This window comes from Amborella trichopoda, chromosome 3 (assembly GCF_054954075.1).
Source record: "Amborella trichopoda isolate Santa Cruz 75 chromosome 3, AtrichopodaSantaCruz75HAP2 v2.0, whole genome shotgun sequence".
NCBI lineage: Eukaryota > Viridiplantae > Streptophyta > Magnoliopsida > Amborellales > Amborellaceae > Amborella > Amborella trichopoda.
Genome location: NC_142338.1, coordinates 11014508 through 11029417, shown reverse-complemented (window position 1 = coordinate 11029417; position 14910 = coordinate 11014508). Strand labels below are relative to the sequence as shown.

The window sequence follows — 14910 nt, the reverse complement described above, 5'->3', positions numbered from 1 at the left end:
AAAAACAAACATTTCGATCATGGATTACAAAACATTCGATCATGGATTACAAAAAATTCTATCATGGGTTACAAAAAAAAAAAAAAAAACAAAAAATTCGATCATGGATTACAAGAAAAAAAAACAAACATTTCGATCATGGATTACAAAAATTTTTATCATGGATTACAAAAAATTCTATCATGGTTACAAAAAAAAAAAAAAACAAAAAATTCGATCACGGCTTACAAAAAAAAAAAAAAAACAATCGTAATTTCCACTTTTTGGAAAAAGATTAAAATAAGACCGTGGTACTTCTGAAGGAAAAACAAAAAGAAAGTCATAACTCAAATCTCACAAAAAATTACAGTTTCAGCATAAAAAAGTTTCAATTCAATCATCAAGATATTAGTAGAAAAAAAAAATTATGTGTTTCAAACCCTAAAAATAGTGTATATCGTATCACATTATCTAAGCCGTCCATTTTCGAGTGTTCTTTTGAGCTACAAATTTTAAGAGCCCGCATCTTTTTTTGAAGCTTGAGTAAGCAAGCCCGCCCTCCCAGCCACACAAGCTCGAGAGAGAGGGCATCAAACGAGAGGCGTCGAAAACTTGAAATAAGGGGAACAAGAAAAGTACGGTCTGCTACTGTGATTGCAGTGGAATTTCAATGTTTGAACTTTGAATTGTTGCTCTCCTCTTGCTCTAAGCCATTAGTGATGGCGGGAGCGACTTCTAATTCTCACTCTATTGCAAGCCTTGCTGTCTATCTCTCTGATACCAGACCTTCTAAAACTAGGGTCCCCATAATACTTCACAAGGGGTCCTTCCCTTCTGTGAAAATTACTGCGCGTTCTTCTCGATTCACAGCTTGTTTACCTGCTGGTTACATCAATTCAACCCAAGAAACTGATCTCCAACTGCCATCGTCGAGCGGGTCCAATTCAGAATTCCAAGTTTTCACCAGGTACTCTCTCTCTCTGAATTGGCTATGGTAATGATTAATATTAATGTTTGGAGCATTTTTCAGTTGATTTCCTAAGGCTCTTTAATGGACTCTTTCGGCAATCTGTCCTTGTGTAGCCAGGAAATGCTCTAAGTGCAATAAAAGTTTTGGGGTAAAGAAGATTTTGCTGTATGAAGCTTGATAATTAATGAAAGTAACACCTTAAAATGCATGTGATTGACCCCACTGGAGATCCTAGTGTTCAATCTTATACTGCTTACTTTCAGTTTAACCATATTACAGTCCTTAGGATTTAAGGGCCCTCTTAGATGCAAAAGCAGAAATCCCAAAAAGCTGGATTCCATAGGAACGTCTATTTATCCAGAAACAAATAGGCCAGAGTACGAGTCATATTAAGAGAAATAAAGCATCAGCTAGAAATAAATAGGCGAGAGTACGAGTCATATTAAGAGAAATAAAGCATCAGCTAGAAACAAATAGGCGAGAGTATGGGTCATATTAAAAGAAATAAAACTTAAAACACGGACGCCACAAGAAAACAAAGATTTACGTTGTTCTCCCCAAAGGACTTCATCAAGAAATACATCCATGGGCATGGCAACGAGTAAACCCTTTTAGACCCGCTCTCCTGACTCTCCCAACCGGCACCACCTGCCGATGTCTCTTATCTATTCCATTCCATAGCTAAACCACTGTCTAAGAAGAGACCCATTTCTTTTTCACAGCTAAACCAATGTCCAAATGTAGAACCTTGAGAGCAAACCAACCTCTCATTCGCAGCTAAACGAATATCCAAATGTAGAACCTTGAGAGCAAACCAACCTCTCAGTCTATAGGAGGTATCATCGCAACCTTTTCTCATAGCTAAACCAATGTCAAAAAGGAGAACCTTAAGAGCAAACGAACCTCTTAGTCTACAGGAGGTATCATCGCAACCTTTCCTCATAGCTAAACCAATGACGGAAAGGAGAACCTTAAGAGCAAACCAACCTAACCTTTCCTCACAGCTAAGCCAATCTCCAAAAGGAGAACTTTGAGAGCAAACCAACCTCTCAGTCTACAGGAGGTATCTTCGCGACGTTTTTCTCTATAGGAAGCATCATCGCAACGTTTCTCTCTATAGGAAGCTCCCTTCTCTTTAAGGAGGAGCCTTACCTCTCATGCACAGGAGACCCCTGCCTCTCATTCTCTAGCGGAAGCCACCTTTCCCAAATGGTGACCTCGAATAGGGCACACATGCTCTTTCTTCTCTTATTTTGTACATATAGGATTAGGAATCCCCACTAAATAGGAAACTTCCCATAAATGTTGCATATATCTAAAAAATCGAGAGTCCTAATCTTTTTGGATTTCTATTTCCTTTGGAAAACGTATCGATATCAATTTCAATATCAATCACAATCCCACATAATATTGGATTTCCTGATTTTGGATATCACCATATTCAACAATCTCCACCTTGACATCAAAATCACTGACTCACCATGCCAACATCTATTGGATAGGTTTATTAATTCTTCATCTTTTGCCAAATAAATTCCGTCATCATTCTTGCTGGAAATATTGTGCTTGCCATCATATTTCTCCACCTCAAATAAAATACACAAACACTAGCCTTGTACTGAACCATGTACTTTGATACCACTTTTTATAATTTAAGGGTCATCTGAGATGCGAAAACAAGAATTCAAAAAAGTTGGATTCCACCAGAAATATGTACTTATCCAGCTAAAAACAAAATAGGCGAGAGTACGAGTTATATTATGAGAAATAAAGCATTAAACATGCACGCCACAAGAACACAAAGATTTACGTGGTTCACCCCAAAAGGACTACATCCACGGGCATGAAAAATTGAAACCCACTATACCAATAAAAGTTACATCATAAATTTTAGGACATAGAGTTACCTCTTTAACCCTCCACAAAATCCAATCGAGTAAACCCTTTTAGACCATCTCTCCTAACCGGTACCACCTGCCGATATCCTCATTTCTATAAGCTAAACCAGGAAGAGACCCATCTCTTTTTTACAGCAAAACCACTGTTCAAGAAGAAAACCTTGAGAGCAACTGAGACTTTCTCTCACTAAAAGGGGAAACCACCCAAAATCTAAATCATCCAAACTCTCCAAGGGAACTGTTTCTCTAGAAGAAACCAAGCGTGTTTTATGTAAATCATCCAAAGTCTCCAAGTCGTTTCTCTATAAGAAACCAAGTGTTTTTCTCTATAAGAGGCTCTCTTGTCTTTAAGTAGAAACCAAGCGTTTCTCTCTATAGGATGCTCTCTTCTTTTTAAAAGAGAAACCAAGTGTTTTTCTCTATAAGAAGCTCTCTTCTCTTTAAAAGAGAAACCAATCGTTTCTCTCTATAAGAAGCTCTTTGCTCTTTAATGGGAAGCCTTGCCTCTCATGCATTGGAGGCCCTGCCTCTCACTATCTAGAGGAAGCCACCTTTCCTATATAGTGACCCAAATAGGGCACACATACTCTTTCCTCTCTTATTTTATATATATATATATATATATATATATATATATATATATATATATATATATATATATATATATATATATATATATATATATATATATTATATCTCAAAAATTAAGAGATATAACCAAGTCCTAATCTTTTTGGATTCTATTTCTTTTAGGAAACTTATCAATGTCAATTTCAATATCCATCACAATCCCACATAATATGAGATTTCCTTATTTTGGGTGATATGGTAATAATTTTGGATATTACCATATCTAACAACACTGGCATGTTTCATTCATCTTAAAGCCTAGTCAATAGGGGATCGAGCGATTTAAATGCCACTTCAGTGTTCACCAAATTATTTCTAACAATTAAATCAGTCTTTTGCATCTCAAAACTGTAAATTCTCTGCTTGCATATTATGATTTTCAGTTTCTAGGTTGTGCTACTTGGAAAACAAGAAATCATAGTACTCTTTTTACTCCTAGAGTTCAACGCTGATGCGCCTTTGAATGTACAAGTTCGCAATGATAGTGTGATTTGGTTTGAAGCTTCCATGTTAGACAATGCCATGCTTATCGCTTCTACCTTAAAAGAGGTCTTTGCCAATGGCTGATTCAAACGTTGCTTTAACCAACTTTGAAGATATTGAATATTCTCTGAGGCCATTCAAATATTGAACTGTCAAAATCCTTTTTGCTATAGTTTTCATTTACAGAATGATGATTAAAATGAAGAAACAATGATTTAATTCTAACCAAGATATTTACCCAAGTGGTTTTTCGTTTTTTCTTTTTCTTCTTTTCTCTTTTTTTTACCTTTTTTTTTTAAAAAACATTTGTGGGTTGTTTTGGGGCGGGGGTTGCGGCCAAATGCAATTGTATGTGTCACAGACTATTATGTTTACACTTTTCTGTTAGAACCATTAGAAAGGGGTGTGTTGTACTGTTCTTAATCACTTCCCCTCTGCCTGCAGAGTCTTAAACCTTCACTTCCCTTTTATTACACCAGATTCCTGCTTCTTTGCAAGCATCTACGAGAGGGAGCTACATACACCATAGACCTCTAAAGAGTAGTTTAGTTAAAACCTTCCATGAGATTTGGATCTGAGTGATCTTAGAAGAAAAGGTCTGTCATTGCTTCGTAACGTATGGCGGCCAAAACCTTCTGTAAATAGTTATCAACTTAGCAAAAACTCTCCATAAAGTTAACCATAGGGAGATATCTCCTCAATTTTAGGGGCCAATTGTTGTAGAAGGGGATCCTCTTGACATGATAACATGAGCAATGGGGAGAAACATTACTTGTGAAGAGTGGCAGACCATTTTAAGGATATCTTGCACTTAGTTAGCATATGAGATATATTTTTTTGACAGACCTTTAGGGAAGCAAACAGCAAAGCAGGCCTGCTGGCCGAACAAGGAGTTTCATAGGACCACATCATTAGAAATTTTTGTAGAAGTTAGCATGCTTTTTTTCTTTTTTCATTTTCATCTTCTTTGGTTCTCTTTTTTCCCTCAACAATACATATTTCTGCCTTCCTATACTTAACGTATGACTGTACACATATTTGCTACAATGAAAGGCTGTTAAATGTTTAAGCGCACACACAAAAAGAAAAGAAAAGAAAAGAAAAGAAAAGATAAGAAAAGAAAAATAGTAACTGATGTATTGCAGAAGACGCAATTCATGAGCATTTCATGTCTCTGGCTTTGGGTTGTTCGGTGCAACTGATATGACCATTAAATAGCTATTATTTTCTAGATGACTGAAGCAGATGTCATTTGATAATTTCTTTGCCCTGCCAGTTATGGTTTGCGAGGACTCTTCGTATTGGGCTTATCAGAACTCATTCTCCAGGCTTGATAAGAAAACTCATAGTAATATTCAACATTGGACTACTGGAAATGTCTAACTAGAGTTCCTTAGTCCTTACTAATATGCATAATCATTTGCAGTAACTTGAAATACCAATCAATTATATTCTTAACTGTGGAATTTCATCTAAAAAGGCATGAACGATGATATGAACTCCTGCTTGCAGATCTTATTTCTACTGAGATATGGTGGTGATATAAAGAATAAATTCTATGTCGAGTCCTGAATTCTGAGTGCTGAAGCCTTTGTCTTGGACATTTAGTAGCAGTTTTTGTTAAATTTAAGAAATATGACTATTATTTTTAGATGTTTGTCTTCCACATCTTCTTCTTTGTCCTATCCTGCCCTGCTGTCCTTTTTTTGGAAGGAATTTGAGGCTCGGAAGAGCACAACAAGATAATTGATAATGCAATTGGAGTGCTGATTTAATGCTTTCTACAAATCTATGGTCTTGGGCTTTCACCTGGCTGGAAATTTTGAATCTGAAGTGTTACAAAACATTATGCTAGCAGGCCACATGTTACTTGAATTATGTTGTCAAATCTAAAGATGCTTTAGAGAGATCCGTTTCCCTTATGTTATTTTCCAATGCTCCTAAAATTTCTCACATACCATGATCTTTAAAAATTCATGTTCCACAAAATGGAGAGTTGTGAGTGTTCATGTTATTGTGATATCTTTCCTTCTAAAATTGGAAGTTTTCATTGATGTTATTGCTAAAAATAATACCCACTTCCCACCATGCCTTTGTTTTTTATGAAATATTACCACTTTTAAGAAAAAATGCTTGGCAAATGGATACTTACACACTGTAATCGTGTTACATTATCCTTATTTCTAAAACCATAAGTTTTCATCCAGTTACGCTCATCAGCTTGCAAAACCAAGGTTTAAAAAAATGGATCGGTGACTCGAATCGGTCTCTCCCATACCCGTGTCGGATCGGAGAATTGGCCGAATTGACAATTTTTGTCCCCAATTGTTTTTAAAAAATCACTATAAATCTCTAAAAATAGTGTTCTTTTAGTTTCTAAAAGAAATTAGGAGTGGTGCATTTTGTACTTTCATTACTTTGTAAAAATAAGTGAATACTGAGACGCTTTTTTCCTGCCTGGATGTCTGTATATTTATTAATTATAATGGAGTATTATAATATCATATCAAAATAGTAATTAAAAGATATTACAAAATACTTCCATATTATAAAATTAAAAAATAAATTTTTATATGAAGTGAAATTAGTATCACATCAAAGTATCAAATATTTATTAATTCGCTTTACTCATCCAAAATTATTACAACCTAACTACCTATAATATTATATACTGAAATTAAAAAATTATTAGAAAACGCTTCCATTTCATATGATAAAAAATAAAAATAAAATCCCCTATAAATTTCAATGTTATGATATTCAAAAATTCAAAAATTCAAAAAAATAGTTTTACCCCAAAAAATGGAAATTAAAGATATCAACACGTTTAGAGCTACAAGAAAATAATAATAATAATATCGCAACAAAACTTACCGATAAAGTTATTTTTCTAATAAATAGCAAAAAATTTATATTGCAGCTTTTTAATATGTCACGCTAATTATTTCATTTCATTAATTAAAAACTGTGTTGACGGGTTGAGGCTCATTTAATATGACATAATTTTTATGCGATTATATTCACGTAATTATATTGACATAAATTTAACATAATTATTTTAATTTTTATTAACATAAATGAACAACAACAATTGCATATAATTCTATTAATTCTTATAAATTTTTTAGTTTGGTAAGTAATTCTTGTAAATTTATTGTATATAATTTCTTATTTGTAATTATATGTAATTAAAATTTAATTAGATATGCTTTTATTTTTTGTAGATTATAGAAAAGAAAACTGGATATAATTAATCTAAAATAAATAAATTCTATTTTGTAGACCATTGTAGTGTGACGTTGGTGGTTCCTTGTATAAAGGACATTACTTTATTTGTATAAGAGAGAGTGTGATGGAGATGCTTAAAGAAAATATCCCAAGAGAGAGAGTGTGATGGAAAAGCTTAAAGAAAATATCCCACATCGTTGGATGGTGGGAGGATGTGGGGGTATAAATTGTCAAGGCTATAACCTTGCAAAGTAAGACGCTCACGTGGGAGGCAGGTGAGTTCTGCCCAAGTAAGTAGGGCCTGCCAGTTTTTGAAGTTGATGTGACATGGGCCACGTGTTTTTTAAATGAAACCCTAAAGCTACAAATCCAGTTTGTAAAAAAAATATTTGGTTTATATAAAAAATATCCAGTTTAATGACAAAAAAAGAAAAGGATCGGTGATGTGTCCCATTTTTGACGTCATGACATCGATTCATGACGCCAGCATACGATCCATGAAGTCAGCAACGATTCTACAACCGAATGCCGTTTAATACTCAGATTTGGGATGGGTTGGATGATACCCGTTCTGGATCACCCGATCCCAGATCGGATCACCGAATTTTTTAACACTGTGCAAAACTATGTCATATGTTTATGTTCTGTTGAACCCATTACTTGGTTATTAATTATTTGAGTGTCCTTTCAGCTCCATTTTTATACTTGATAGTCTCTTGGCTTTTTTGTTCAAAATGCTTTGTTCCTAATTTATACTTTCTGAAATGCGCTGTTTTTAAACACTTTTCAGTTGATTATGGACCTTAATCACATTTGCTTTGTTGTAAACTTGTAATTGTACCATTCGATATACTTGGTATGTGCACTTTTTAAAAAAATCCATTGTCGTTCCAGTTTTTTATATTGCGGAAATTTCTCCTGTTGCTTTTGTCAAAGGTTGATTTTGTTTTGTCGCAGATTCTGGAATTGGCAAGGTTACCGTATTCGTTATCAATATGCTGGAAGTAGTGGCCCATCATTAGTTCTCATTCATGGTTTCGGTGCAAACAGGTCTAATGTTGACATCTCTTGATTCATTAGATGCCAGCCGATTTTGATAGGGTGAGATAGTTTTGATTTATGTTCAGCGTAACCAGGATTATTCCACGTGTAACTTGCCTCATTTGCTGCCAGGTTTTAAAATCTATAGTGTACAATATATTGTTGCTTGATACTGTAGTCATCTCCTTTACTAAATTTTCTCTTTTCTCTATGTATAAGTATCTTTCTCTATTGAGGTTCTTTGGAGAAGTTACCATATTAGAAGTTAAGGTTCAAACAGCTTGTTTGCAGTTTCCAGCTTAAAAAAAGAACAGTTTTATGTATAACTTGTTTCTCAAGCAAAGTTTCGTTTTTTTTCCTCAAATAAAGTTACATATATTTTCATTACCAAAAGTCAAGGGGTAATTTTGTCGTATTTCATGAGGATATTGTTGAAATTTTCATGACATGACAGGGCTATTCCTACTTATATACGGGATGCTTTCAAAATGTTATTGTATTTTTTTGAAAAATTGAAATTTATCTTTACTCAATGATTAAGCTACCTTTAAAAAAGTAGCTTTTTACCAAAAAAAGAAATGATTGTTGTAAAAACACACATCACAACCCCATTCTAATCTTAGCATTTTTATCTTGAGGAGTTCTTGTATAGAGTATTCCTTAACATACTCATACATTGGAAACTCGTTACCCATGCTTTTTAATTCAAACGTTTTTTGAGCAAGGGCATTTTTTGTCATTAGTGAGGAATAGAAAGAATACATATTTTTAGAAGCAGACAATGTCATTTTATTAATTATTAGAAAACAATTAATGCTTCTTGTCAGTCATATCACACCCCATGTGGGGACGTCACATCTTTATGTGAGTGATGTCATTTTTTACCATAGTTAATAATTCTTTTTACCAAAACATTCTACCCTTTGATTCATCATATAACTTAGGTTTAAGATTCATGAAAGATGTGGCAAAGTTTTTGGTCAGTTGCTCTTCCTAACACAGCCCTCCTCCTATACTCGGGCATGGGACCGGTATGACCGGCTTGGGACAGGCCATGGAGGAGTTGCCAAATATCCCTATGCAAAAAATTCACTATAGTGAGGAATAAGGGTAGTAAGTTGCCAAATACATTGAGTAGGTTAAGACCACTCTCTCTCTCTCTCTCTCTCTCTCTCTCTCAGAAAACTCTGAGGGAATAGCCTAACAAAACCCTCTCTCTCTCTCTCTCTGAATACTCTGAGGGAATAGCCTAACAAAACCCTCTCTCTCTCTCTCTCTCTCTCTCTCTCTCTAGCAGCGCTCCCAAACAAGAATCACATGCGCTCCTGAGGTAGGACCTTTTGGCAGGGGACAATCTCTCGTCCCCCACTACCACCACCAATAATCATGGTGTTTGTACTTGAATATCTCAAACTATTTGTTCTTCCTAACATCTAGTTTTATATTCCTACTCATTATGAAGGAAAATTCAAAATTTTCAAGATGGGAACATCAAAGCACTATGGCAGCATGGAATTTTATAAAGTCGACAATTTTTTTATTGCTACTGCCAATTAGTTTCAATAGCATGTCACCTGTTTCTTTAGTTTCATCTTGTATTCCATTTTAATTATGAATTAAAGCAAATACTAATGATAGCATTGACTTATTTTAAACTGTTTCTTTGCAGTGATCATTGGAGGAACAATCTCCCTTTCCTTGCAAAATCACATAAAGTTTATTCAATTGATCTTGTTGGTTATGGATATTCAGACAAACCCAATCCTCGTGACTTTGTGCCCAACTCATTTTACACCTTTGAGACATGGTCAAGTCAGTTGAATGACTTTTGCAATGATGTTGTCAAAGAAGGTGCTTTCTTTATTTGCAACTCCATTGGAGGTAATTTCTTATAGCCACATATAACACTATTGAATTATTCATTATTGCTTCATTATAGTTTATTATTGGATTTTATTTCTTGTATATGTAAAAATCTCTATCCCATGTTCAGTATTATAATGTTGATTTGGTGTTATCTATTATTTCTAATAGGGAGACCAAGTTTAGATTAAGTGGTATATAATCAAAATTCCTTTTTGATTAATGTTAATGTAAATTATAGTAGTTTAGATGAAGTTTCTACTTAACCGTATCTTCAAAAGCCAATTCAACCCAGCATGAAGAATGGCTTCATTTACCATTTGTGCAGTTTTTTCAAAGACGTAGGAATTTGTGGCTTGCAAATTGGAATGTTTCCTTCTTTTTCAGATCCTATGAAGGGCTTGGTGTCAAAAGGGTCCTTTCCTAGAAAGATGCCGATGCATCTAAAAGTGGTAAACAGGAGAACCTCACCTTCATTAATGATATTTTTCCTTGGCCAGATGCGACGATTAGTAGTTCAACCCTGTTTGATGGCATATGTGGCTTGAGCATTAGACTGGGCTTGTTAATTTACCTGTTGTTGATAGTGAGCGAGTAAACTTATATAGCAACTCAACATATGGCAGATCATTTCAGGACATATAGCTTCACTCCAATTACTAGTGTCATGATCAGGATCAAAATGCTTCATTTGTACTCTTCTGAGACTGACATTTGGAACGGACTTCAACTGTGTTATTATTTATCTAAATTCACCTCTATGAATCATTGGCCTACTGACATCTGAATCTATGGTCTGCTAGTATTGCTTATAGCAACATTCAAGACCCTAGCAAATCACAAAATTGATAAGCCACTAATAAAGGCATCTTGGAGACTTGATACAGTACTAAACAGAAAAATATGCACTTGACTCGATGTATGGAGTTGACAATTGTAACACTGCACCCGAGTTTCACTAGCAATGCTGACCTACTCAAATAAAAAAGAAAAACCAAAAAATTGTAGAGGCATAATCTCAAAACCAATTTTAACTCAATGAGAGAAATGATCAAATATGTTAGAGCTGAAAGCTGGAGATAGAGGAAATATGACTGGTTAAAAAAATTAGAAATGGGAATCAGGTGTCCAGTCATAAATGCAAAAATCTTCTTAATGTATCACATTGTTGTTATGGTGTGCAAGATAGATGATAAGTTAAAAAATTAAGAAATGGGAATCTCGTGGCCTGTCATAAATGCAAAAATGCTCTTAATGCACCACATTGTTGTCATGGTGTGGAAGATAGTGCCATTGACTCGTGCAATTAAGAAATTACAATAAGGTGTTAAATTCTCATCTGCAAAAGTTACTTGGGGACATTATTTTCAAATAGATCCCTGGTTTACTAGTGCTCTTTCTTCCTATGCTCATGTTGATTTATGAATATCAGTCATTTATAATTTTAAGACCTGGATCCATAGTAGAATGTAGTGCCTAGAAATTATGGACTCCCTCATCACTCATGTATCAGTTATTTGGCTTCTTAGGGGTAGTTGGACTTCAGGCAGCTGTCAATGAGCCTCGTATCTCTAGAGGCCTGGTCCTTCTGAACATTTCACTTCGTATGCTTCATATCAAGAAGCAACCTTGGTATGCAAGACTTTTCGTCAAATCATTTCAGAATTTATTAAGGTAACCATAACTCAGCACTCTTTCACTCAATGCTAAAGTTATCCAATATTGATGCCTTGGGTGTTTGAACTTGTCACTAATGGAAATGACAGAACTACTAATCTAGGGAAGCTATTTTTTAAGGCTGTCGCTACACCAAATTCTGTTCGAAGTGTCCTTTGTCAGGTACACTTTTTTTAATGATTTAATGTGTCTTCTAGATTTAACATGCAAAATTTTACCAGCATAGTTATGGACACAACACAGCACACACACATACACAAAAACACACAAAAAAAAGGTATTGGTGGGCCTGTAAGACCACCAAAAATCTTTTTATCATCACCAAATCCATGATCCATTGGATAGAAGAGATTGCAGTGGGTGAGTCCCTTTATAGTAAACAGTTCACCGAATTGTCTCTGAACCCCCAAAACACTTTGGAACCTAGTGCAGTTCCTTTTGCTCTCTCAACTCTTAATGGATCAATCCTTTGAAACCTTGTAATTGTAGTTTTAATGCCATGGCTGTGTTGTTCCACCTAACTTCGTAGCTCTCTCAAACCCATTCCTAGCAATTGGGGAATCCCTAAAGCCCAGCCATGTTTCAATGGAGGTGGAACTAGGAGATGTTGTAGAGGGGTGTGTGAGGGTATGGGGTTTTGTTGCAAGAGGAGTGCACCTATGTCTCCTATTTTATTTTTTTTTGAGAAAAAACCTGTCTTCTATTTTACGTTACAGCAATTTGAATTCATACTTAAATTATGAAACCTCATTTGTGTTTCCCCTGGATCAAATTTTGTTTGAGTTTTGGAAAGCCGATTGGTTACTTTGCATTCCCTAGCATTTCACAGCACCATAAGAATTGGGGCATCAATTTGGATACTTACCTCAAATTCTAGGGCCTGAGTCCAGGGCCCTTGAGTGGAAGCTTAAAGTAGTTTTTTAATAGTTGGGGGTTCAGTAGAGAGAGAACTTATTTCTGTTCTAGACAGAGGAGAGTTTATATTATAGTGGCGGGGATATACAAACCTAGGTTGTGATCCCGTTTCATAATCTTGCTCTAGGACTACTAGAAAGGGATGATCAAGGGATCTTGATTTTTAAATTTTAGGATCTCGATCCCAATTGTTAGGCATCTCTATCTACACCTTAAAGACCAAGATAACGGCCAAACCAGATTTTCTTTATTTATAGCCAGCTATCTTTTAATATAATGACATTGTCTGCTAACTATAAATAATGAGGTACCTACTTTAAAGAGTATATTACTCGATATATACTCTTTAAGATTGGGAGCAAGATCCCCAAAAGGTTAGAATTGAGATGCCAAAAGATCAAAGATCGAGATCCCGAAAGGTTGGGGTCAATATCTTAAAGATTTGGGGATTTCGATCACTAGCATATGCATGGAACTGACAGTGTTCCCAACCATAAGGATCTTCTTGCCTTCACAATTCCTTGCTTCCAATTCCGCTCTTGATCCCAACAACTGTGATTTATATAGTTCATTTATCCTGCATCCTTTATCTTTTCATATGAGAGAGGAAGAGGGAGAGTTACTTGAGTGAGGGCCTTAGCTTTTCTAGAGGGAGAGAGCTGGGGCCTTTCACATGGTTCGAAGTTTCTCCAAGAGGGTTTTGGTGGAGCAGGGGTTGTGGAAGGTTGGGCTTCCGAGATGGACAGTATGAGAGCAGTTTTTGGGTGGTGAGAGCGGCTTTCAGGTTTTGGGTTAAATTGGGTGGCCCCATGAGGTTGCAGGAAAGGTTTTGAGGGATTGGTCTCTTAAGGGTTGTTAACTGGTTAGGTTTTCTGAAATCGGGTGCCCACCCCAACCTTCATTGTTTGTTCAAACTGATGGTAGATGAGTTGATGGTTTATAGGTCTTTTGGTGGTCCTATGAGACCATCAAAAACCTTACCTATATATATATATATATATATAAGCTCAGTCTAGTTTAATTGTCTTTCTTTCCATTTGAATGACGAAGTAAGTTTAACTGAATTCTCATCAAACATCCCTGTCATTTGGAAACTAGAAAGTATATATGTACCATGTCGGTTTGTTTTGTTATAGCTATTGTCAATTTGAGATAGCTACCTATATGCATGTAATATTTGTGACCTCTCTCTGCTGTTTGTTAGTGTTATTATGACAAGAGCAAGGTTACTGAGGAGCTAGTTCAAAAGATTCTACAACCAGGACTTGAGCCTGGAGCTAGTGATGTGTTTCTTGAATTTATTTGTTACTCAGATGGTCCTCTTCCAGAGGAATTGCTACCCCTAGTGAAGGTTGGAACATTTCCTCTGCTGAATATCCTCTGAAACCAATTCTTTATTCTTACTGAGGGTCTTTTTGAATTGAAATAATTGGGGTCTTCCTTTGTATTTGTAGTGTCCAGTTTTGGTGGGATGGGGCGACAAAGATCCATGGGAACCTATTGAACTGGGGAAAGCATATGGAGCTTTTGAAGCTGTTGAGGACTTCGTTATTCTTCCAAATGTTGGACATTGCCCTCAGGTTTGGCTAATGTCACCAGCTGGAACCTAGTTTATGAAAACTGAAACTGTTCTGTGTACTTATACTATATGAATTGCTGTTTTTTCTATTCTTGTAGGATGAAGCACCAGATCTTGTAAACCCATTGGTTGAGGCTTTCGTGGCTCGCCATGCTAGAGAGAGTGCTAATTTACTTTCCAGAACTACTTGATTTCAATGTATATACATTGCTTCAATAACTTAATGTTTCAGCTCTTTGCTCTTGTAACAATGAGGTAGTATGATTGGGTTATATGAAAAATGTACTTCCTTTTCATAGATAGTCCACACCATGTCTTCAACAAGGAAACTGGCCAATTTTAGGAGGTAATTTGACTGTTTTGCTTAGCTGTACAATCACCTTCACATGTAGGAAATACATTCCTTTGGTTAGCTTTGTTTTACCTAATGCAGTTTGCTATGTTCATTTAGGTACTTGACCTAATAAGACCAATGTACCAGACGTCATCCTTCACCTAAGTCATTGCATATATAAATAATGAAAAGAACATTAGGTACATATTTATCTTAAAATAGAATATTAATAATATGTAGTAAATTTTTCTTTAAGTGTTCATTCTATGAAGTATGTTATTCACAAACCTTCACTTGTCTACTTGTTTAAGAG

At 35.4% G+C, this 14910-nt stretch overlaps 1 protein-coding gene across 10 annotated transcripts; it reads left to right on the top strand.

Moving 5' to 3' along the window:
• Positions 1-479: 479 nt before the first annotated feature.
• On the top strand, positions 480-14559 carry LOC18448863 (uncharacterized). 10 transcript variants are annotated; one of them, XR_016053021.1, is made up of 8 exons: positions 480-946; positions 8146-8238; positions 9899-10110; positions 11622-11766; positions 11890-11931; positions 13889-14035; positions 14139-14264; positions 14362-14559. XR_016053021.1 is itself a non-coding variant. In XM_006858918.4 (8 exons), the coding sequence occupies exons 1-8, from the start codon at positions 699-701 to the stop codon at positions 14452-14454; spliced, it is 1137 nt and encodes a 378-aa protein (XP_006858980.1). In that variant the 5' UTR covers positions 480-698; the 3' UTR covers positions 14455-14559. The 10 variants fall into 10 exon arrangements, 6 of the variants coding, with proteins under 6 accessions (XP_006858980.1, XP_088719459.1, XP_088719461.1 ...); XR_016053022.1 differs by having other exon boundaries at positions 11873-11931; XR_016053024.1 differs by having other exon boundaries at positions 11606-11766.
• The last annotated feature ends 351 nt before the right edge of the window (positions 14560-14910 follow it).

Coding starts and splice junctions, on each gene's coding strand:
- LOC18448863 (XM_006858918.4), top strand. CDS start 699: ATGGCGGGAGCGACTTCTAATTCTCACTCTATTGCAAGCCTTGCTGTC. Junction 11,767..11,858: donor TCATTTCAGAATTTATTAAG/GTAACCATAACT, acceptor TGGAAATGACAG/AACTACTAATCTAGGGAAGC. Junction 11,932..13,888: donor TTCGAAGTGTCCTTTGTCAG/GTACACTTTTTT, acceptor GCTGTTTGTTAG/TGTTATTATGACAAGAGCAA.